General features: G+C 40.7%; 2 protein-coding genes across 2 annotated transcripts in view; both read left to right on the top strand.

The window, feature by feature from the left end:
* Positions 1 to 60: 60 nt before the first annotated feature.
* Positions 61 to 7,552, top strand: STRAP (serine/threonine kinase receptor associated protein). The gene is made up of 10 exons (XM_057390005.1): positions 61 to 266; positions 1,303 to 1,438; positions 2,161 to 2,242; positions 2,502 to 2,574; positions 3,222 to 3,318; positions 4,200 to 4,337; positions 4,694 to 4,830; positions 5,484 to 5,633; positions 6,212 to 6,277; positions 6,615 to 7,552. The coding sequence occupies exons 1-10, from the start codon at positions 155 to 157 to the stop codon at positions 6,680 to 6,682; spliced, it is 1,059 nt and encodes a 352-aa protein (XP_057245988.1). The 5' UTR covers positions 61 to 154; the 3' UTR covers positions 6,683 to 7,552.
* Positions 7,553 to 10,219: 2,667 nt separating this feature from the next.
* The window catches only part of DERA (deoxyribose-phosphate aldolase), a 42,988-nt gene continuing 31,063 nt past the window's right edge, over positions 10,220 to 22,144 (top strand). The window contains exons 1-4 of the mRNA XM_057390004.1: positions 10,220 to 10,303; positions 17,997 to 18,094; positions 20,279 to 20,426; positions 21,104 to 21,199. Coding sequence (XP_057245987.1) covers positions 10,273 to 10,303; positions 17,997 to 18,094; positions 20,279 to 20,426; positions 21,104 to 21,199 — 373 coding nt within the window. The 5' untranslated portion in view covers positions 10,220 to 10,272. The remainder of the gene's footprint in view (positions 10,304 to 17,996; positions 18,095 to 20,278; positions 20,427 to 21,103; positions 21,200 to 22,144) is intronic.

Below are 22,144 nucleotides of genomic sequence, written 5' to 3'. Positions count from 1 at the left end.
CCCCTGGGGGGCGGGGCCATCGTGGCCGCGCCCCGCGCGTGACGCGCGTCCGCCGGGAAGCGCTTCCTGTCCGTCACTTCCCCCCCGCCGCCGCCGCCGCCGCCGCTCCCGCCGGCCGTCCACACTCGTGCCCTGCCCAGGCCCTGCCGCCGCCATGGCCATGAGACAGACCCCGCTCACCTGCTCCGGCCACACGCGGCCCGTGGTGGACCTGGCCTTCAGCGGCGTCACTCCCTACGGATATTTCCTCATCAGCGCCTGCAAGGGTGAGTGGGACGGGCCGCTTTGTTCGGTATCCCCCGCCCCGGGGGTGGGTGTGGGGGAGCCCCGCCGCTCGGAGGCCGCGCGTCGCCGTCCCGAGAGGTGGCGGTGGGGCAGGAGGGGTCCCGGGGGGTGTCCCTGGCCGCCCAGGGCGATGACACCGGCTCAGGGTGTTGTGGAATGACGAAGGGAGCGGACAGTCGGTTTTTCTTCCTTGGCGCTTCATTGCCGGGTTAGCCGGGGGTGTCGGAGCCCGCATGCGCCCGGTTGGGATCCAGGCTGTTGAGGGGGCGGCAGGCCTCCAAAATGGTTTGTTTGTAAAACTTCCCATTTGCATCGCCTGTGCACATGGGCTGTTGATTTGAAGGGGGCTCCGGTTTGACCAGGGCAGCTGCCTTGCCTTGCTGGACACAGAATGATGAGAACTCTGCATTTCCTCTTCATACATGTATATGGCAATCTTTTGCATGCATACRTTTTAAAGGACATTCCTTTCTGCCTTGAAGTGCTTCCAGTTCACCTCTGCATCCTGTGTGAACAACTCTTTGATAGCCTTCCAAAAAAARTGAATGATAGAAAAGGCTTTATCTTACTCCTTCAGTTTTGTTTTGCAGTATGTTTTAAACATCTCATTGAAAACATGAGACTTGTTTCTGCGTGGTGATAATCTCATAATATTGTTCCAAAGTAAAAAAAAAATCACTAATCAAATCTGTTCTGCCTGAAGAAAATTTCAGTAGCAAAAAACTTAAATGAAATATTTCTTTCTACCACACTTTTCTCTTAATACAAACATAAAGAAAACTTTTATCAGAAAACTTCTATCTCCTTTGGAGTGGTATTTAAATGTCTATACAGTTTAGAGGTATGCAGCAAGTACAGCTGCACGTCTAAGCTCTCCAGCTAAATTATTTTGCAAAGAATGACTTTGTAAAGTATGGCTTATTTCCATGTGCCTGGTGCAAGAGAATATTTTTTCTCATTAAAAATTGCTTCCTTCTTTAATCATGTTACATGAATGTTGGTTTTGTTTCTGTGAAGATGGCAAGCCTATGCTGCGCCAGGGAGACACAGGAGACTGGATTGGCACATTTTTAGGTCATAAAGGTGCTGTTTGGGGTGCCACCTTGAACATGGATGCCACTAAAGCAGCTACAGCAGCAGCAGATTTTACAGCGTAAGTGATGAACTGTCTTCATAGTCTGTATATTGATTTTAGTCTGTAATGCTCTTTGGTGGCAACATAGCTGTACTAAATTACTGATTCGTTTGGTTTTCTTTAGTAATTGTTAGCTTAYTTTTGGCTAGCCAAATCAAAACTTAGACTTTTACTTTCTTGAAAGCAGCTACAGTTGATTCCATCACGATGTACAACTGTGACTGCTTCCTGATGTGCTTAATTACYATAGTGATTTGCTGGAGTAACTCTCCTATGCAGCCCTTACCTCTGCCACTGTAGTTATAGCAGAGTTGAGAGAGGGATTTTTATTTTGCTTCTAGCAGTTARCCTCYTTCTCYTACAAGAAGCTTCTAGTGAATTAWTAGTTTGATGGTTTTTGTTGYTTGTGTTGTTTGTAATAKAAATGCWTATTTTTCAARYTGARTCTTGTTAGTAGAMGGCAAATTCWATTAATAAAGTTGCAGAGAAGAGCCATCTTTGTCTTAAAACTAAAATGTTAATTAGTTTGCATGGTCCTGATGAAGATAAAGGAAAGTCCAGAAAAAGCTTTAGTAAAAAAGTATTCTTATTGACTAATTGGGTTGTAATTTATAAGAATGTAGCAYTTACATTAAAATGTTGTGATGACATCAGGAAAGATTGCTTACAAATTYGTCTGACTGTCCAGCTTGATTTGTCCTGATGCTTCTAAAATATGAATGTTTCCTTTTGCTGTTTAGCAAAGTGTGGGATGCTGTGTCAGGCGATGAACTAATCACATTGGCTCACAAACACATTGTCAAAAGTGTGGATTTTACACAGGTATGAGAAACCTTTATACCTTATTCACCAGGGATATGAGCTCTTGAGTATGTGTTGCTATTAGTTACTTTTCTGCTTTGTATGTGTATATCTTAACAGGCAAATAATTTAAAATACCACTGCTCATTTTTAAGATTATACAGTAAATGTAGCAAGTGTGTTCAAGGCTGTCTGAGAGAAAAAGCTGTTATTTTAACTCACAGATGAAGGCTGTATTTTGATTCAAAATAGAGTTGACTCTCTATAACTTCTGTTTCAGGATAGCAATTATCTGTTAACAGGTGGACAAGATAAGCTCTTACGTATCTATGACTTGAGCAAGCCAGAAGCAGGTGAGTCTGCTTTTAAAACTTATTCTTGGGTTTTTTTGGGGTTTAATAGAAGTTCTGAACTTAAAGGGCTACTTTCTGTTAYGAATCACAAAAAACAAAGTTGAGGATTTTTTTACAAAAGTAGTGTCTATAACCATTTGGCAGTAAGGGTCACAGAATTGCTTGGGTTGGAAAGGCCACTAAAGATCATCTGGTTMCAAACCCTCTTCTGTGGACTGCTAGACCAGGTTGATTAAAGCCCCTCCAACCTCATCTTGAGTGCTTCCTTGGGACATCAAGCAGAGCATGTTTCAGTTCAGTGCAGACTCACTAGAAATTGGTCTAATAAATTAAAATTTAGTAATTTGAAACAAACTAATACTCCACATATTTAAGTGTGTTTAAATTTACCTTGATACTGAACTATTAACAGGAAGCTAGAGAACCTYGATGTTCACATAGTGAAGTTTTTGAAAGCTAGGCAATGATACCCAGTTTACATTTATTCGTTTCCTGGAATAAGATCTACAAATGAAGTTATAAGTTCTTGAATTAATTCTACAGTCTCTATTAGGTGGATATTCATGTAGATTAAGGAAGCTCGCAAACTGCTGCATGACATTATTTCATTTTATTAGATGTATTAAAATACTTGGCTTTATTTTAAGAACCTGATGTTGTCAGTGGACATACTTCTGGCATTAAAAAGGCCTTGTGGAGCAGTGATGACAAACAGATACTTTCAGCTGATGATAAAACTGTTCGGTAAGARAAAGTAACTTCCGGTTTTCTTTGTTGTCATAATTGTGTGAGAATATAGTTATGTTATTTTGATAAAGGATTCGAGTAACACAAGTTATCTGATCCTAGATTATTGTAGCTGCATGCCTGATACAGCTCTTTTCTGCTGTTAGAAATCATTTTGCTAATAGTTCTAATTTATGTCATAAACATATGCTCCTCATAGATGTGTTCTCCCTGRTAAGAAGAGATGGTCTTTGAGAACTGCACAGCAGAATAAATTTATGTCTTTTGTAATCCTAAAAAAAAATTTATAGATTAGGTCCCTTGCATGCACATTATCCTGAGCTATTGCTGTTGTGTCTTCTTCAGTCTCCTTCAAGACAGGCAAGAGCTTGCTCTGTTTGATTTTCTTCAAACTGCAGAAATAGAAATGCATCAGGGAATAAAGATGCATTACTTGTCATGACAGAACAATTTGATTTCTGTTTAGATACCCCTTGCACTGTAGATAAACTATATTATCCTTAATGAATCTCTGTAAATTGGGATTAGTACCTCTTTGTCTTTTGAAGTAAAATGACAGAATGGAATCTTCAAGTCTTGCTTCAACATCTGTTGCTTAGGAGACTTTAATCTCCAAGWGAATCATTGAGTAGTTAAATGGTATATATAMCATTTAAYATTGTGGYATTAAGCTGCAAAGGTAAAAGTAATTTGTCTTAAGCTTGGCCTAGGTGAGAATACAGCTAAAGCCATTAAAGATCTAAAATACCTGTGGAATCAAATTATGTTCCTTTATGAGAACCTTTTTTGTTCCAAGTCTTGCCATGGATGTGAGGTGGAAATTGTTTGATTGGCAGTAGTCTGAGAGTCTTTTTTTWTCCTTTTTGTTTCCTTTYAAGCCTCTGGGACCGGAGTACCATGACTGAAGTGAAGTCACTAAATGTGGCAATGTCAGTGAGCAGCATGGAATATGTTCCAGAAGGACAGATACTSGTGATAACCTATGGCAAGACTATTGCTTTTCATAGTGCAGAAACGTGAGTCCACAACTTGAATTTTCACAGGTTGAGTCATGGGCTTGGCTGTGGGTAAAAACTGACTGCACAAGGCCAGAATCACCAAGTTGTAAAAACTGGCACCTCTGTGATGTCTTAAGAGTAGGTTACATGCTTAAACATATTCAAGAAGATGTGTGAGCTTTTGTTTTGTTTATTGTAAACTCATTTCTAACTTGATAAGCATGATTTGCAAGTATTAAAACTTGTTTCAGAAACTCTSTGGGGTTGTATTCTATTTCTGGTAAAAGCAGTCAAGATTAGTAGCATCCCAGTTTCTTTGCTCTCTGGACTTTTTTTTAAAATACGAACTTTGCTAACAAACTTTTCTCCCTCAGTCTAGAGCAGATWAAATCATTTGAAGCACCTGCTACAATCAATTCTGCATCACTTCACCCTGCGAAAGAATGTTTGGTTGCAGGTGGTGAAGATTTTAAACTCTATAAATATGACTATAATACAGGAGAAGAATTAGGTATGTTTGTCTCCTATAATCAAAAAGGAGTTCTGAAATAGGTATTAATAGAATAATGACCAGTAAATGAAACTGTTGTAAGAAGATAAGGTCTTAGCATAGCATGCTGTGCAAGAGGATGATGAAAAGGTATATTACCAGCTAGGCATTTTTTGCTCTGTATACTTAATATTCTAGCACTAATTAAAACATCTATTCAACAACTCTGCACATATTTTTAAAAAATTCTCATTCTATGTTGCTATAATAGCTGTATGTTAAGTGTCATACTATTCATTAGATATGTCAGTTACAAGATTTTCTGAAAAATGTGATGTGTTGGCCAAATTTGTTTTAAAAAAAGTGTTTTCTAAGTTTTTTCTTACTGATTCAGTGCTCATTTAAAATTGAATGTTTGTGGAAGGAGTGGTTGAAGGAACTGAGCATGGCTACTCCATGCTGCTGGCTTGCTGTGTGGTTTTGTCTGGAATAACTAAGCACCTTTTTTTTTTTTTTTTGCAATTACTGAAACATTAATGTCTTGCCTRAAGTAGACTTTGCTGACATACCAATTCAAGGAAACTTTGTTTTATATCAGGAATTGATCAGTTTGTACTTAAATTTCAGTTGTTGGCTGAAATTTGAAATTGATGGTCTTGACATGTTCCCTTCAGAATCTTACAAAGGGCACTTTGGTCCAATTCACTGCGTGAGATTTAGCCCTGATGGAGAGTTATATGCAAGTGGCTCTGAGGATGGTACACTAAGGCTGTGGCAGACAACAGTAGGGAAAACCTATGGCCTTTGGAAGTGTGTAGTTCCTGGTAAGTGTGTGCTTGGTCCTGGTGAAACTTGGCAACTCCATGTGCACTTTTGAAGTRATACTTACCAGTAGTGAACACTGAATTTCATATAGTAACTCCTGTCTTCTGAGAATTTCTGATCTACTCATATCCAAGTATGATATAAATATACTAAGAGATAAGTCCAAGGATGTATTTTTGTACCTGTCATGTAAGCAATTAACATCATACCTGTAAGCTTTTTGAATATAGACACTTTGCAGAAAATATCCACATATGGACGCTTTGTGGGTAGTAAGCCAAGAGTCTGATGTATTTTTATGTTTCGGTGTGAGAAATATGTGGTATCACTTTTATAATGCTGAGAGATTCGCTAGAAAGAACGGTGGATAGTAGCTTTATTTCATATTGTACTTTGGGTCTTTGAGTTTTGGGAGAGGGAATCAGTAACCACAAGTGAATGTTCATTAATAGAATTGCTTGCTCAGGTGTTTCTCCTCAACACTGAATTATGTAGCAATTACTTTTTTTTAAAATTTAATTAAAGTGGGCGGGTGAAACTGAAGGTATTGACAGTTTGTTTTTCTCCTTCTCTACAGAAGAGGAGAATGCAGAAGCAGCAAAAGCAAGGACTACCCTTCCAGGAACTGCAGAAGAGGAAATAGGTAATGAACTGAACTGTCATCTTCAACTGTCTAAGTGTTATGTTAAAAGATTAGTCAAGATGATAGCATTCCTTGGAATGGAAAAAGTAGTTCCCCTAAAGTACTTTCTGGTGTTTTTCATGCTTTTCAAAACATCTTTGAATGCATTTATCTGATAGTGATCATGTGGTAAGTGTCAGACTGGTGACTGAAGCTGTGCAGGCAGAACAGGTGGGGCAGAATAGCTGGATCAGGTTGATTGGTAAAACAAACTGAACTGGTCTCTTTAAGCAATCCCTGCCAGATTTCTTTGGTTTRTATATCAAAAGTGAAGTTAAATAACATCCTTTTTATTTAGTTGCAGAAGAGATTGCCTCTGAAAACTCAGATACAGTGTACAGCTCAACTCCTGAAGTTAAAGCCTGATTACGGCAGCTGTTATGTGACACATGGACATGCGAGACTAAATCAAGTAAGCAGTGACAGACAGCAGCCTTCCAGAGTGCGCTCTCTCCGTGGGGCAAAGATGGGCACTAATTGATGAGAATGCGGTGGAACTGGCTAGGTGTTGTCTGTAAGAGAACTGAGCATCCAAATAAAAACCCAAAAGACAAGTAGTACTGAGTTTTGCTGGCTTTTTGGCATAACTGCCTACTGTCTTCAAAGAAGTGTGCAAGCCAAGATCCAGTCTCTCCAATCTCAATTAGACTCATTATAGTGTGTTTTCATTATTACGGAGAAGAGATGCAATGGCTTTTACCTTTTTTTTTTTTCTTGAAAGTTGGAAAAATTGGCTCTAGTTGAAAAGAAGGGATTATGTACTTAAAAGTATTTGGTTCGGGTTTTGTTTCATTGTATGCTGCTTCTGAATGTTTAACTGTTTTCAGTTGTCTAAATAAAATGCCTCTCCAAACTCGTACATTACCGTTGAGCGTTGGGTTCATAAAATGGAAAAGCAACCACATTAATCACGTAATCCTTGGCATCTTGGGTTTGTACTATACAGAGAGAAAGCAAAAGAATGTTTTTGTGGTGCAGAGGGTGGCAAGTTCTTTGATCTGTAAGCTTTGTATCTTTTTTAAAGTTTGAATGTAAACATGAGTCTCTAAAATGAAAAACAGTGAAAATTCCTAAATTAAATGTGCTGCCTGAAGCATTTGGTTGTACATGAAAATATCAGAGGTTGGCTGCAAATCTGTGTAAAGCTTGGGTTTAGTCCTCCAGACTGGATAAAAAAGTTACTCTTTCAAGGTTACAAATCATATTTTCTTCATTAAATAAAGTAATTGCCATTCTTCCASTTGTCATTTCTGTTAATGTTATGCTGAAAGCTTTACATAATGCATTCTGTGTGGAAAGAAGAAAGAGGTATATTTATTCACACAGCTTTTTATTTTTTAATATTCATACTTGTCCTTACCATCCTGTTTCTTTTTCCCCAAGAGTACAGTAACACTGTCATTTTAGAAAACAGGAACTTAGTTTCTGAAACCTTGTTTCAATTTATATTAAAATGTTATCKGAACATAAGAAAACATTTATCCATTGTGAAGGGCCCTGAAACAGTGGCCCAAGTTCTCTGCTGCTGGGCTGGGGGGAAGGAAGAAGGATAACGACAGATAAAATGAATTATATTTTCTTAATGCAAGAGACTTTTTAAGGGTATGTTTTTTCCAGGCTATACCCATTTGCAATTACTTATTTGAATTTTATTCTAAAAATAAGCACCTGATTTACAGCTAAATGGTTCAGTCTTGTTAATTCCACTAAGGRTTATGAATGCTCCATATCTAATACKTCAGCATAAAAGMTTCATTTTACAAATTGAAGGMTATGTTTAAAGTGAGGAACTTGRAAYACCTTGCCTGATGGTGAGACTTCTTGTGGGTTTTATTCTCTATTTGCAGTAAGCTCTACAGCCTTTCAGAGAGAGGTCTGAAATCTCAGAACAAGCTCGGGAAAAGACATTTAAGATTGGGTCCAGCTGTTAACCTAGTGTTCCCAAGTTCCCCAGAAAAATGTCCCTTGTTCTGCATTTACACCTTGCTCCTGGATGCATTAAAATGAAACAAAGCTAATAGTCAAAACCACTTAATATTTAGTAACGGCTGTTAAAATACTGGAAGAAATGTAAAAAATCCAACAAAACTAAAGTACTGTTCTGAACAAGTGTTTGAAAAATCACCCGCAAAGGCTATCAGGAAAACCCAGATTTAATATTAAGCAACAGGACAACAAAGGTCATTGGCAAGATTCACTCTACTACTTACAGGACATWAAAGCATACCAAGGAAAAACAAGCAACAACAAAACCAATAAAATCYAGGCAATCAAAACAGAAATGAACCAAGAACAATCTAGACGGGGATGTGTGCATGTTTAGGTGTGTGTGGCAAAAGGATAGTGAGGGCAAGGATAAAAAATAAGGTCTAAAAGCTTAACAACACAAACAGTACTTAATTCATACGTTAAACCTAAGAATTTAACTGAGGAACACTTAATTCATACCTAACCTATAACTCAACTGTAACAATTTAACAGAGAAACAGCACTTAACTGATAACCAAAGTAATTTACAATTTAACAGAGAAATACTACTTAACAGCATTTAATGTGACTTATGACTTAACCTTACTTACAGGACTAACACACTTAGATATCCAAGGTACTTTAACATCTAAGAGAGCAGCATTTCTCCCATATTTGCTGTAGCATATGCACGCTATGCACACAGACATAAAGAGCCAGTGCAAGTGAAAAATTTGCCTGTGAAAAATTCCCCTCGAAGGTAATTAAATACTCCAGATGCTTTTGCATCTCCCCAAAAGGGAAAGTGAGTACTCGTTGCTGTTCAATGATGCTCCAAGTACAGCAAACCTGAGAGCTGGCTGTCTCTAGGAGGTGTCCCCCTCACAAGGAGGTTGCTGGTCACAGCCCACTGCAGTTCCAGTAGAGCTCCAAGGGTCTCATTTTGGACTCCTGTTTYTAGGGTYGCAGGAGAGTGGGTTTTGGTCRTAACAGTGTTTCATTCCAGCCACAGTTTGGGTCAGCACTTTTAAAGTGTGGGAGCAGGGATATTATGCCTTTCAGGCATGAAAAATAATTTCCAGTGCTGTTCATACAGAACACTGGTGCTTGTTAAACAGCTGCAGTTCCTGGGAGCAGACAGTGTTTCWGATAAGCTCWWGAGAAGCTGAGCCTGGGTGCTGTTTGTCAAGGCTGAGGTCTCACAACAATTTCTTAGATTATAGCGTGCCAAGAAAAGGGGGAGGATGAGGCTGCACCACCACTAACACATGAAAGCTTGTAATTTTTGCACTGCTTTTAYCTGTTCTAAAGTACACAGTGTAAACAGTGTATACTTTCTAGAGTGAGTACTGTCTTTGAAACCACTGCTTCTCAAAGCACACATTCAGTTCKGGTAGGGGAAAAGCAGAAACAAAAGTGTGCACAGGTTTCAGAGCTATGACCCTTTCCTGCTTTATGCCATGCTGTTCTGAGTTTGTGATTACTTTGTTAGCACTGAGCAAATAGAAGTAACGTGGAAAATTTCATCTTTCATCTMAACGTGAATATTAACAACGTTCAATACATTTTTCATGAGACTTTGTAGTTTTTTGCACTTCTGGAAATAAGTMAAGGCCATGAAGTTTTCGGTGGCTTTGTTACCAAAGGAGGTTCATTGTTGCCCAAGCAGGTTGTGTACCTGTGGCGATAGTTCCTCCTTGAAGATTCAACACGAAGCCACTGGACAGAGCTTTGACTCATCACCCGAGCGGCAATTTCAGCGTTACGCATGGCTAAAGGAACGGGATATCCATGGACAGGCACATCCCTGCCGCTCTCGCCGCAGCAGGGCCGAGATGTGGTCCTGGGGAAGCCGAGGGTGTGCGCCAGCCCTGCCCGTCCAGCCCTGCCCGTCCAGCCCTGCCSTGCCGGTCCCCACGGGGCGGGGAGCTCCCGGGGCAGCCCCGCCGCTTCCTGCCCGTGCGGGGCGGGGCCGGACAGTGCGGGCCATGGCGGGCCGGAACCCGGGCACCGAGCTGGGTAAGCGGGGCTGGAGGGGCTGCGGGACCCGGGCAGTGCTGTGGGGTCCCGGAGGGGCGGGGAGGAGCCGCTGGGGCGGGGCGGGGCAGGGCAGGAGCCGGCCCCCGGTTCTCCCCGCCCGGCGGAGCTTCCTGCAGGCGGCTGGGGAGCCGTGCTCCTCTGAAAAGCCGAAGTAGGAATAGAACTATTCCTGTAGGTGTTCTGACATGTTCCCTTGTCTTGTAATCGGCGGGACACTTTGGCACTGCACGTCAGACACGAATTCCCCTGTCACATACGGCTTTGGCTGCAGGGGTTCCGAGCGGGGTGAGAGCTCGTAGGGCAGCTCTGATCCTTTCACAAAGCTGGACCTGGTCCTCTCTTGCACGCCATTCTCACGGCAGCATTCTTCCTGTTCCTTGCTCACCAAGAGATTCAAAACACTTAATGAGGCTCTGATTTGCAATCTCGGGACTCTCTCTTCCGATCCTCTTGTCGAATGCACTCAGMGGAACGTGTTACTTCGTTAGGGCTTTTCCACGTGTTCGCAGGTGGTCTCCGGGCCCTAAAGGTGACTGTGCCTCAGGTAAGGCCGAGAACAGCCAAGAAAAGGGTTTCTTTGCCTTTTTCCCGTTGTAGCTCCTCATCTGCTGATTGCTGGGGAAGGGGAAGGTGCTACAGCTTCCTCCGCAAAAGCCAACTGCAGCAGTGAATGAAAGCCATGAGCCTTCCTACAGTGTAGGGAGTGGTAGGTTCCTTCTGAGGTTGCTCATTTGGTCACTATGAGCGATGGACACTTGAGGAGACCCAGAGGTGGCCTCAAGGAAGGTGGAAAGCCAAGGACAGCTGGTGTGGAACAGGTAGGGCTCAGAGTTCAGGAGGCTGTGCCGCTCACGGTGTCATGTGCCTGTCAGGAGAAAAAGCACAGGAACCTTTCACACASGCAACAGTGCAGTTTACACAAACACAGTGCAGTGTGAATGGTTAGCCTGTGGATGGACAAGTGAGAGCTGTGTTTTCATTCACTGACACTGTGGACATGTTGCAGCTTTCAAAAGTGAGTTGTCCGATTCTTCTCTGATGACTTTGTTCACTGGCTGCTCATAGGAACGGGTGAGTTTCAGCTGCAGCCATCTGAAGAGTTGAAATGAGCATTAATAATGAAGTGACCAAACTTCACTGTGTTAGGAATAWAAGCTCGCACAAAAGTTTGCAAATGCACTACAGTTACTTTAAACTAKGTGTGTGTCATGCCTTTTCTCAGTAAATTCAACCTTAAAATTAGTTGTTGGTAGGTGTGGGGAATTCAGAAACTTGAAGTCGGCTCAGTTCTGATACTTGTTTTCATCCCTTCTGGATGAGCTTTGTTTAATCAAGTTGTGGTCAAAATGAGCTGGATTACATTTTTAGGACAAGTATAGAAGGGAAATGGTGTGATTGTCACCATTTTTAAGTGGCAGCTTCTAGCATTTGTCTTATGCTGGCTGTTTTAAAGGGCAAACTGAACTTTCCTGCTGTGCTCTCCCACTAAATACGTATCAAATACGGCAACACACTTAATACAGCACTTAACATATCTTAGTGCTGCTGGTAGCAGCACTCWAAAAGAGCATGGTAAACCCTTACCTTTATCTCCCATGGTTGCTGATAATACAGGCTGCTTCTATGACTTAGGCACTTGGGCTTTGGAAGGTTTTACAGGCTTGTGCCAGCAGCTTGAACAGCAATTCAGGGGATTTGCCCTCTTTGCCACACAGCTTTGTGTAGAATTTAGAGTTTTCTAACAGGGACATCTAGTGGTAAGATATATTTTACTGAAAATTACATTATTTGAGTCTTCTTCTGTGTCTGCTATTTCTGTGCTTGCTACCTAATGTCATTATTGAAGCAGTATTATTGATTTCTGATGTTGCCATTAGAGAACATCTATTTGTTTATCAATGACAAGCCAAACTTTTCACAAATCATAGCACATAGTGCTCTCCCGTGTGACTTTYTAAAAAATAAATACATTTTTGTAAAATTCATTGATCCTTCCTTCCTTATCCCCTTCCCTCATACCCATCACYGTGCCTTAGTAGAAGAAGAAGGTGTTTACTTGGAATAAAGATCAGGTACATGTTGCACAAATGAAAAGACACTGATGTGCACAGTTAGAGGCTCACTAACCTAAAACACTGATACATTTGCCATCTGAGAGTCATGTAAAGAAGCTGGATAAAGAGTTCTACAAGCTTTTTGTTTCACTCTGGAGAGTTTATGGGCTTGGGTTCACCACAATGCCTGCAGGGATGGAAAGGAGTCTGCCTCTCCTGCTCTGCTCTCCAGCTCGCTGGCTTATAATAGCTGGTTTCATGTTTTGTCATGTTTCAGAAAAGTATAAGATGCATATTTTTAATGTCACTTCACAACGAAATGGTGGAACATATCAATCAGTGTCTGTTCTGGATATGTAAGCTGGTAGCACACTCTTTTGGTGTAACTGTGGTGATGCAGATATACTGGGGGGACATGGGGACTGTCCACTGTGCCCAGCCCTTGTTGGAGTTTATGTGGAAAATTGGGTCCAGTTTTGCCTCCCAGTAGGAGAGAGAGATTGRTGAACTGTCACAACTTCAGCACAGAGGGGCTGGGGCTGGAGCACTTGCCCTGTGAGGAAAGGCTGATGGAGTTGGACCAGTTTAACCCAGGGAAATGATGGCTTTAGGGTTCCTGAGGCAGAATTATTCATACTGGATATAAGGACAAACTTGGTGCAGAACAGTCAGGTGGTGGGACAGCTTGGGCCCAGCRGGGCTGTGCAGTCTCCATCCTTGGGRACTCTCAAAACCCACCTGAATAAAGCCCTCAGCAGCCTGGGCTGAACKCAGAGCTGGTGCTGCATTGCACAGGAGGTTGGACAAATGATCCTCAGAGCTCTTCCAACCAAACTTATTTTGTGACTGAATGTTTTATTTCTTCTACGTGTCTACATGTGTCTGTATATATATATATATACACACACACAGACATATATATGTGTGTATCCTGAGTAATGAGTAATTAGTTGCAGTGGTTTTGCAATGTTCTACGATTCTAAAAACATCCATTATCTGTGTGTTGCTCAGACCCTCCAGTTGAAGAGCCAAAAATACAATCATTATGTTTCAATTGATATTTTTAATTAAAGTTGGTATTTCTGAGCCATCTACRTGTGAGAGCTAGCCTGTTGGTAAGTGGCATTTAGATAATGAAGTGTTACATCCCTTTTCAAGACAGCATAATTCTGTTCTAATACATTAATAGCTGGTTTTAGCCCGTGCTATGGCTCCAGTTCTTCGCTGTTCTAACACCTTTTGAATCTGCTGGGTAATTTTGATCAAATCTGAAGGACAGGTAGATGCCTTGGAAATCAGTAAGGCACTGGGTGGAGTGACCAAATCAGTTCTTTGTTGAGGGAAAGGCAGGTACAGATCAGCAGTTACTTGAATTTTTGTGGCAGCTGTTTCATTTTGGCCTTTTTGCAARTTTGTGGTTTTAAGGACCATATCAGGACAGCTGGGTTATTGGGAGCAGGAGATGGCTCAAGCCAGGGAAGAAGGGAGGGGACAACAGGGGATTTGGACCTGCTGGAAACCAGGTCCCTGGTGTTCTGTGTCTGAGGAAAGGCTTGCCAGTGGTTTCCAAAGTGCTTTGGAGGGTACCTTGATCCATTTCGTGTGATCCATGGACAATGCTGTATCATTTCACTGCTGTCACAAGATAACAGAGCTGATTTCTAGTTCAGGGCTTCTGCTCTGATGTCCTGCTCTGAGTCTTTGAATGCTGATGACTTAGAGACTCAACTTGAGTTGTATCAAAGAACACCCACATGAAAATATGAGCCCGTTGGTCCATMTCAAATGTCACTGTGGAAAAATTGACTACAGCTTCTGTCTCAACAAAGCTGAATAACCCCCAAACCTCGAAACAGCTTGCAGGGTAGGATAAATGGAACAAGACCCGATCCATGGCCTTGTCTCCCTTCAGTGGCTTTGCTCAGCTCGGCATGGCCAGCTGGGGTCAGCCTGTGGCCAGCTGAACACCTCATTTCCCTTCAGGACGCATTTCAGTCTCTTCTCCAGAAATAACAGCTTTCATCACTTCCCTTGCCCGTTTTATCACGTGCTCATGRTAAGAGCAGGAGCACACATGCTGTYTCTGGCACAYRAAATGAAATAACCAGTTGAGGGGGGCAGCTTCTTTTGGGARTGCTGCTGCCTTAAAATGCTTGTGAAACTACCGCCTCGGGCATTCTTGAGCTTTCTGTTTCACCATCTGAAGGGATGCCATCAACACATTTTTTTAAAGCTTCTGTAAAGCTTGGTCTGTTTTATGAGGAAAGTGTTGGGAACCTTAGATATTTATGTAATTATCCTGATGAAGTGGTTTTATTTATTGTTTTCTGAGGAAATGCTTGGTATTTTTGGATTCACATTCTTCAAAGAGAGGAGATGAATTTCCTGTTAAGAAATTGAATATGATTTTTTCAAATGTCTTCAGAGAAAAAAGTAAACTAGAAGAGTGATTACAGAATATTGGCTAATTAGCTGTAGTGTAACTGCTTTAATTACTTTTATCCCCGAAGCCACATGACTGTGCAGATGACTAGCAGATGACTTATTTAAAAAAAAAAAAAAAGATGTGTTCACACTGCAAGGTTAATGAGCCTAATTAAATATAGTTTTCCTTAGCCAGATACTAAATCATAAAGCTTGGGGGAATGAGGGAGGGGGAGAATCCAAAGGCAGTCAGTTCTGTTTCAAAAAATAGTTTTATTCTGACTTTTAATGAAAAAAAAGGAAAAGCTGAAATTAGGAGTGATTTTTCTGAATAAAGACACTTAGATCTAAAGATTTGATGAGACCTCAGATGGCAAACTTTGAAAGTCTATTTAGAGATGATTGTGCTGAGACATATTTGTTTTCWCTTACCCATTGCTTTAATTAATGTAGGAATGGGCTTGAATAAAAGGTCTGTGTTATATGGAAGTCTCCATCTGCTGCTGCGTATTACCAGAACCTTTGTCCTTCCTTGCYGTGCAATTTTTATTGCACCATTTTATTTCCTGTAGTGGCTGCATGATTTTCTCACATTAGTTGTACAGAGTTCTGATTTTTTGTTAAATTCTTTTTTGTGTTTTAAATTTCTGCCTGTGCTGTGAACTGTGGTTTGAGTTCCCACACTCAAAAAACTACTTGGACATTCAAATTCTGTGCTGTTTTGGGGAATCTTGCATCCCAAACACAAAAATTAGATATTAGACATTACTGAGTTGCCATGTGTCAGCTACCCTTGTGAGTTACTGAAAACAGAAGGTAAAATGTGTTAGTGAAAGGGGCTTAAACCAATGGATTTTGTAGTATTTGCAAAGAACATGCAGGCAGCTGGTGCTGATCAGCTGATAGATGGTGACTTTCACAGGTGCCTTGGGGCAAAGCAGAGGTGGTTGCTGATTTCACTTCCGCTCTTCTTCCACACTTTTTCTCCCATTACGAATTTTCTTTTTTTCTTTTTTTTCCCTTTCTCCAAATAACTTTAAAGTTGACCATATCCTTTAAGCTGATGTAATGTACAGTGCTGTACATCCTAAAAAGATTGCTTAGACCTTCTGAGTCAGGATGCTCTGGAGTCAGGTGGGGTGAATACAACAGCTGAATGTGTGTTTCTACCCAATCCAGCACAAGATGAWTTGGATTGAATCCTCCACAAACAATGACTAATGAAGAATTAACCTACTCATGGGCGAAATTTATGTCCTTTCATTTAAATTTGCATCTATTTGTTATATAGATATTCCATCTGTCTTCATATTCTCCCAAAGAATAGTTTTTATAAATCAATTATTAGTTGGTTTTCTTGATTGTCTTCAAAAACGTGGAAAGAATAGGTTGGAGTAGACAAACTGAAAAGATCCTTAATAGAGAGGGAGRAGCTGAATTCCTCATCTGAACTGCTTCCTTTGGTTTTATCACATTTTCCAAAGGGGCTAAAAGATCACTGTGCATCCAGTAGGGTGCAAAAGTTACTGTAATAAATGGGATTATGATTAAATGGTGCTGCCTCAGCACTTGGMACATAGTAGAAGAATCTTAACAGAGTTCGTGTGTCCTTCCTCTATTTATTTATTAATTTGTGTTTTCCTGCCCCATGGACTTTGTTAAATATATCCTGTAATGCCTACTGATAAGCAAAAAAGGAGCAAAGTTCTGGCCATGGTTTTTGTATCATTGGCTTTTCGCAAGCCCTTTGTGCAAGTCACCTGAGCTTCTTGCTTTGGGGCAGGATGGATAAAACTGTGCCTTTGAAAGCAGAACTTGGCTTTGTTGTTKGACTGGTTTGCAGCTTTGCAACCTCCTCCTTTTCCTTGTTGCCATACAGTGAGTCTGATGCTAAATTCTTAAAGAAATCTATAAATTCCTTACATTCCCTATGAAATTCCTTCACTGGTTTATGTTTTCTGCTTTTAGCCAACACTTGTATCTGGTAATAGGAAAGTGGTAGCACAGTAGTTTGGTATGCTCAAAACAAAATTTTGTTCAGCTGTTTCATCTTGTCCTGCATTTCCACTGAGTCATCTTTACCCTAAATTGGTTTTTGTAAGTCTAGGAAAACAAGCTTTTATTTACACATACTTTGGCTAGTATATTAGTTTTCTATTTTTAAATTTTTTTTTGGCTATTAAAACTATCCAGTAGGAATTAAAAAAAAAAGTGTAAGGTTTCTGTAAAAAATAAGTGATTTTGTTTATCAGCTTTTTTTTTTTAAAGTTTTAAACCTTTTTTAAAATCAATATGCTCAAGGGAAATGCAATTTAATACCATAGTAAAGAAGATTCATAGAGTGACATGYTCTTAATAAATGCAGTCACCCAGAATTATTATCTCCTAGTATCTATCTATGCCCATGTCCATATTCTGACCTTAACTGGTGATGRTGTTTGATGATTGATGGTGGTGATTTGCTGATGATTGGTGGTGAATGATTGATGATGTTATTTTTAGAGGATTTTCATGGAATGCTTATACAATCAGTATTTAGAAGAACTATTTATGTTTYRGRATATAAGAGATGTTAAAGATATTCYGATTTCTTTTTCCTCYGTAYTCTCATTTACCATTTGTGTATATTGATATTAAAAATTACACTCCAGGTTTCTCATACTAAGCTGAAATTTAAAGATTCAAGAGCCTGAACCCTCAGTTCTCTTTTACCAGTCAGTCTTCGTTAGCCAATATTTGGTTCTGGCTCTAGACAGTTTCATTWTTTCATGTTGAGAATCTGCTGCTCTTTGGGAATTCTGGAATCTGGAAATAAGTCATCAAACAATGACAGAAGGCTGTTTTGTGGGTCGTTTTTGGTTTTTTTTTTTTTTTCATGCTACATGTATAATAAATTTCTCAGTTCAGGGCTGGCAACGCAGTGTCTCTCTCCCATCAGTACTAAGTTAATTCATTGGTAGTGGCAAACAGAACATGCTGTGTGAAATACCCAGTTCACAGATCATCCCCTAACGTAAGTTAAAGCTGTTTTGTACTGGGGATAAGTACACAAGCCCTTAGAAGGACATGAAAGCACAATGTGATTTTCAAAGATTTCAAACTTTATACAACTTTTTTCTGAAGTACCACACCATATATTAAAAGAACACAGAAATAGATAAGACTTTAAAAAAAAATTTTGTTTCTCCCCCCAGAACTTGGCTGGATCTCAAAAGTGTATGTGAATCGACCTGCAGTGGTGAGGCATGCAGAACAAATTAAAAAATGGAAAACTGTGAAAGGTAATTGGCAAGTAAGTGCTCTCCTTATGCATTCTGTTCCTGTATTTTTAAAGCAGTCAGTCTCCCTCTCCAGGCTGTAATATTGAATTTTTTTCAAGATACATGTAAACTTAAAAGATGTGCTTGTCCATGTCTTATTTTAGTAATTTGTATTTGATGATGATGGGATGGAATAAGGTGACGCATTTATCCAAACAAGTTAAAAACCTTATAACTCATGAGTGGCAAAACCGCAAATGGATTTAAGTCATCTTTATTCATGAGTGGATTAAATTGTGTATTACTATCCCACCACATTTATTCTGTTTCCCAGACAGACTTCTCTGCATGCTGCCTTCTTATTTTTTAATTTTAAAGCTGTAAGATACGATCGTGGTCCCTGTCAAATTTGACCTACCTGGATGATTTTTCTTTGCTTAAACATTCTCAACGTGTGTGATTTCATTGCTTAACTAGTTTCAACCTAAAATTCAAAAATCCTGACTGGCTGTGGCATTTAATGGGGGGAAGGAGCCCACTAATGTTAGGAGGACTGATTTTTCAGCTGCTGAGATAAGGTAAATGGTTTGTTATGGTCCATCTTACTATAAAAAGACAAATTGTTTCTTTATTCAGAGTGCAGCTGTCCTGCAAACAGTGCTGGGGATTCCTCCCCTCTGCAAACTGAACAAGTTGTTTACTTGCAACAGGAGCTGAAAACCTGGAAGCAGGAGGAAGGAGATGATGAAAGAACAGTCTTAATAGCAGAACATAACAGGSATCATTTAATTATACTTAACTCTTGAAAAAGTTGTTCAAATGTTTCAGTGTTTTGGGTACTGCAGGTGCAGTAATGTAAGAATAAAGTCTTCGGTTTTGACCACGGTTGCCATATAAACAACAAAGACAGAGAGAGCCACAGGCTTTGATTACAGAGAATCATTGGGAAGGAAAAGATTTAGAATCACTCCCACAAGAGAGCTGGAGGACAGATGTTTATYCCTAACACTTCTCCACTCATCTGTGTAGAAACTCGAGCAAGGTTTGACTTTGTCCGAAGCATCTCTTCTGTGCTTGAGCACTGTCATTGCAGGGTAGTCATGTACTGTTTATTTAAYAGAGAGGTTGTTGAACCTTTACCTGTTTGAATGTTAGGAGCATCACACATTCAAATTGTGCAGACCATTTCCCAAAATACACATTTGAAAAACTTTAAAAAAACCTGAAATTTATACCTTGAAACTCACTGAGTGTGTCTCTCTGCATGACTTTATGATTCTGTCATAAGAGGTGAGGCAAAAATTCCCTCAAACAGAGGATAAAAAAATTCAAATAAAAGAAACATAAAACCATTTCAAGGGGAAAACCCTTTCAAAGTCTTGCAGGATGAAGGGAGAAATCAGAAACAGTCAGGCTTAGACTAACAGAGGCCAGCCATGGTTCATCACCCCATTTAGTCCCCCCCAAACAGGTCTCCTTGTGACATTAATGCAGGTTCCAAAAGGAGACTCCCACCAGCCAAGTGTGAAGGCTTTGTAGGCTGCTCAGCCGTGGAAGATGTGCAGAGTTAATACCTCCATGTGGAAACGAGCTCTGCTGCCTGTGCTGGCAATCATAGCACGGAGCAGGGAGACAGAGAGGGGCTTTGTGGACTCGAGTTGACTTTGCCATTTCAAACTCTCCCCCTGCACCAGTGCCCTGTAAGAGCTGTCAGCTTTTAGTGAAGCCATCACTGTAAATGAGAATTTTCTGGAACACCTTCAACAAATATTTCAGAATAATGTCTTAAGCTCAATTTTTGTTCAGCAAAAAAAAAGCTCATAACATTTTTAGTTATGCTTCTGTTCCATTCTTTGATTAATAAGTCTTTTAAAATTCAGTAGCATTTCCATCTAAAGAGTGCTTTAACTTTGTCACTTACCTCTTGCTTTTGGGTTTGGTTTTTTTTTTTGCACCAAAATTACAGACGTTTTTTATTCCTGATTCACAYGAAAGTGGATCCTTTCTGTATCATTCGACTCTGCTGAAGACATAAACAAATATCTGCTAACCCTGTCTGTCCTAAGCCATTATTTGCTTCTTCTCCCTGTTACATCCTATACATTTCCTCATTGTCAGAGTGAGAGCCAAGCTTCTGATTCCTGCACCTTCTGAGGCAGGTTGGCTTTGGAATWGTAAACAGAAATGCTCCATTCCTTGCTTTGTTCCCTCTGCAGGCAGCTTGGCTGCTGAAAGCTGTCACCTGCATAGACCTCACCACTCTCTCGGGCGATGATACTCCTTCAAATGTTCAAAGACTSTGCTTTAAAGCAAAGCACCCTATCAGAGAGGATCTGCTCAAAGCCTTGGACATGCATGATAAAGGTATGGCAGCTTTTGGTGTGTGTTTTTGTAGAGAAAATGTCTGCATTTCCTCATTATTTTTTCAGTTTTCAGAGAAGGCACCGGTCCGCTGATTAGAGTCATATGGACCAAAGGGGAATCAGGCCTCTGATTTAAGCCAAATAATAAAATATCAAAGATCAGTCTTTTTTTTTTTTTTTTTAACTTGGGTTTATGTACTCTTTGGACAGTTGAAGTGTAAAATAATGAGGTCAATTATCTGAGAATTTGGTAGAAGAGCATTTTAACAAGAAATGCAGTGGGGCTGCGTTAACATAAAGACTGCTCAGTTGCTGCTGGGCTCAGTCTGGCCCAATGAGTAAGAACAGAGCTTGGCARTGCAGCTTCTCTTGCAGTAATTTGCTGATTAAGTGTGTCTTAGCTGTGTGTGTTGGAATTGAACTGTGAGTCTGTTGATAAAAACTTGGAGTTTTAACTCCTGCTGAAGTAGACTTGCTCCCAGGGTGAGGTGAGGGAGGAAAGGAGAATTGCTTGAACCATTTGAACACTGACAGACATCTCTGGTGTGGTGCTTCAGATCCTTGTGAGAACACAGGAGTGGGAGCTGAGGACAGTGCTCATGGTGTGTGCTGGTGGTGTGGATTGCAGTGGAGAAGGTGGGAATTGCTGTGTGACACAGGGAGCTGTGGCTTTTGCAGGTATCACCGTTGGAGCAGTGTGTGTGTATCCTGCCAGAGTCTCCGATGCCGTGAACACCCTAAAAGCTGCACGGTGTAACATTCCAGTGGCTTCAGGTGAGCTTTATTCAAAAGTACCTTGGTAAATAATGTGATAAAATTCATAATAAAATCCAGAAGTCTGGACTTGCTTTTGTGTCAGGGAGTGAGGTGAAAAGGTAACAGGTGGAAGGAAGGGAATGGAAGGATTTTCTTGTGGTATAATCTTTTGTTGTCCTTCGACTTCAAGCTGAGCAGGATTGCCAAGTCTGCTTTGTTGGAAGCTGTTCAAAGAGGCCTTTAAAATATATCAGTGTTTTCCTYACCTGGACAGAAAAAATGGAAATAGAAGAAGTGGAAATAGAAGAAATGGAAATAGAGTGCTGGACAAGGATCAGTTTACACTAAGCAGATGATGATGATGATAGGAGCTCTAACAAAGGTTTATTTTCCCTATCAGGTTTGGCTTTTGAGTGTAATCCTGTGTCGAGGTTTAGCCCAAGCCAGCAACTTTGTGCCACACACACTGGCTCATACACCACTTCCAGGATGGCCAGGAAAGAGAAGTGGAAGAATAAAAGAGAAAATTTGTGGTTTCAGATAAGAGCTTCTTTTTTTGTGCACCCCCAGGCTGCTCACWGGGTGAGAGGCAGAAAARGCCTCAGCTCTGTGCTGTCACTGCTCTGCACCTCCCAAAACATCTCTGTAGTCCCARTTCTGTTTCCAGCACAAATCCTAAAGCAGCCACAGGGTCAGGACGTGCACATCCAGATCCAGCAGTGCCAGCTCTTCTCCAGTCACCCCACCTGAGAGACAAGTCCTGAATGTGCAATGAGCAGGAGGTGGAATCAAAGAATTACTCAGGTTGGAACGGAGCTCTGGATGACATTTGGTCCAACCTCCTGCTCAGGGCAGGAGCTGACTTTGAAGTTAGATCATGTGTTTAATGCTAAGATACGTGTGAGATTTTTGTTCCCGTTTCATCGTTGTGTAGGGGAAAAATACGTATTAAATGCATTTATA

This window comes from Malurus melanocephalus, unplaced genomic scaffold (genome assembly GCF_030028575.1).
Source record: "Malurus melanocephalus ecotype Western Australia unplaced genomic scaffold, MMel_1.1 scaffold_22, whole genome shotgun sequence".
Taxonomy (NCBI): domain Eukaryota; kingdom Metazoa; phylum Chordata; class Aves; order Passeriformes; family Maluridae; genus Malurus; species Malurus melanocephalus.
Note: the sequence above shows the minus strand (reverse complement) of the source record. Positions and strands in the feature narration are given on the sequence as shown.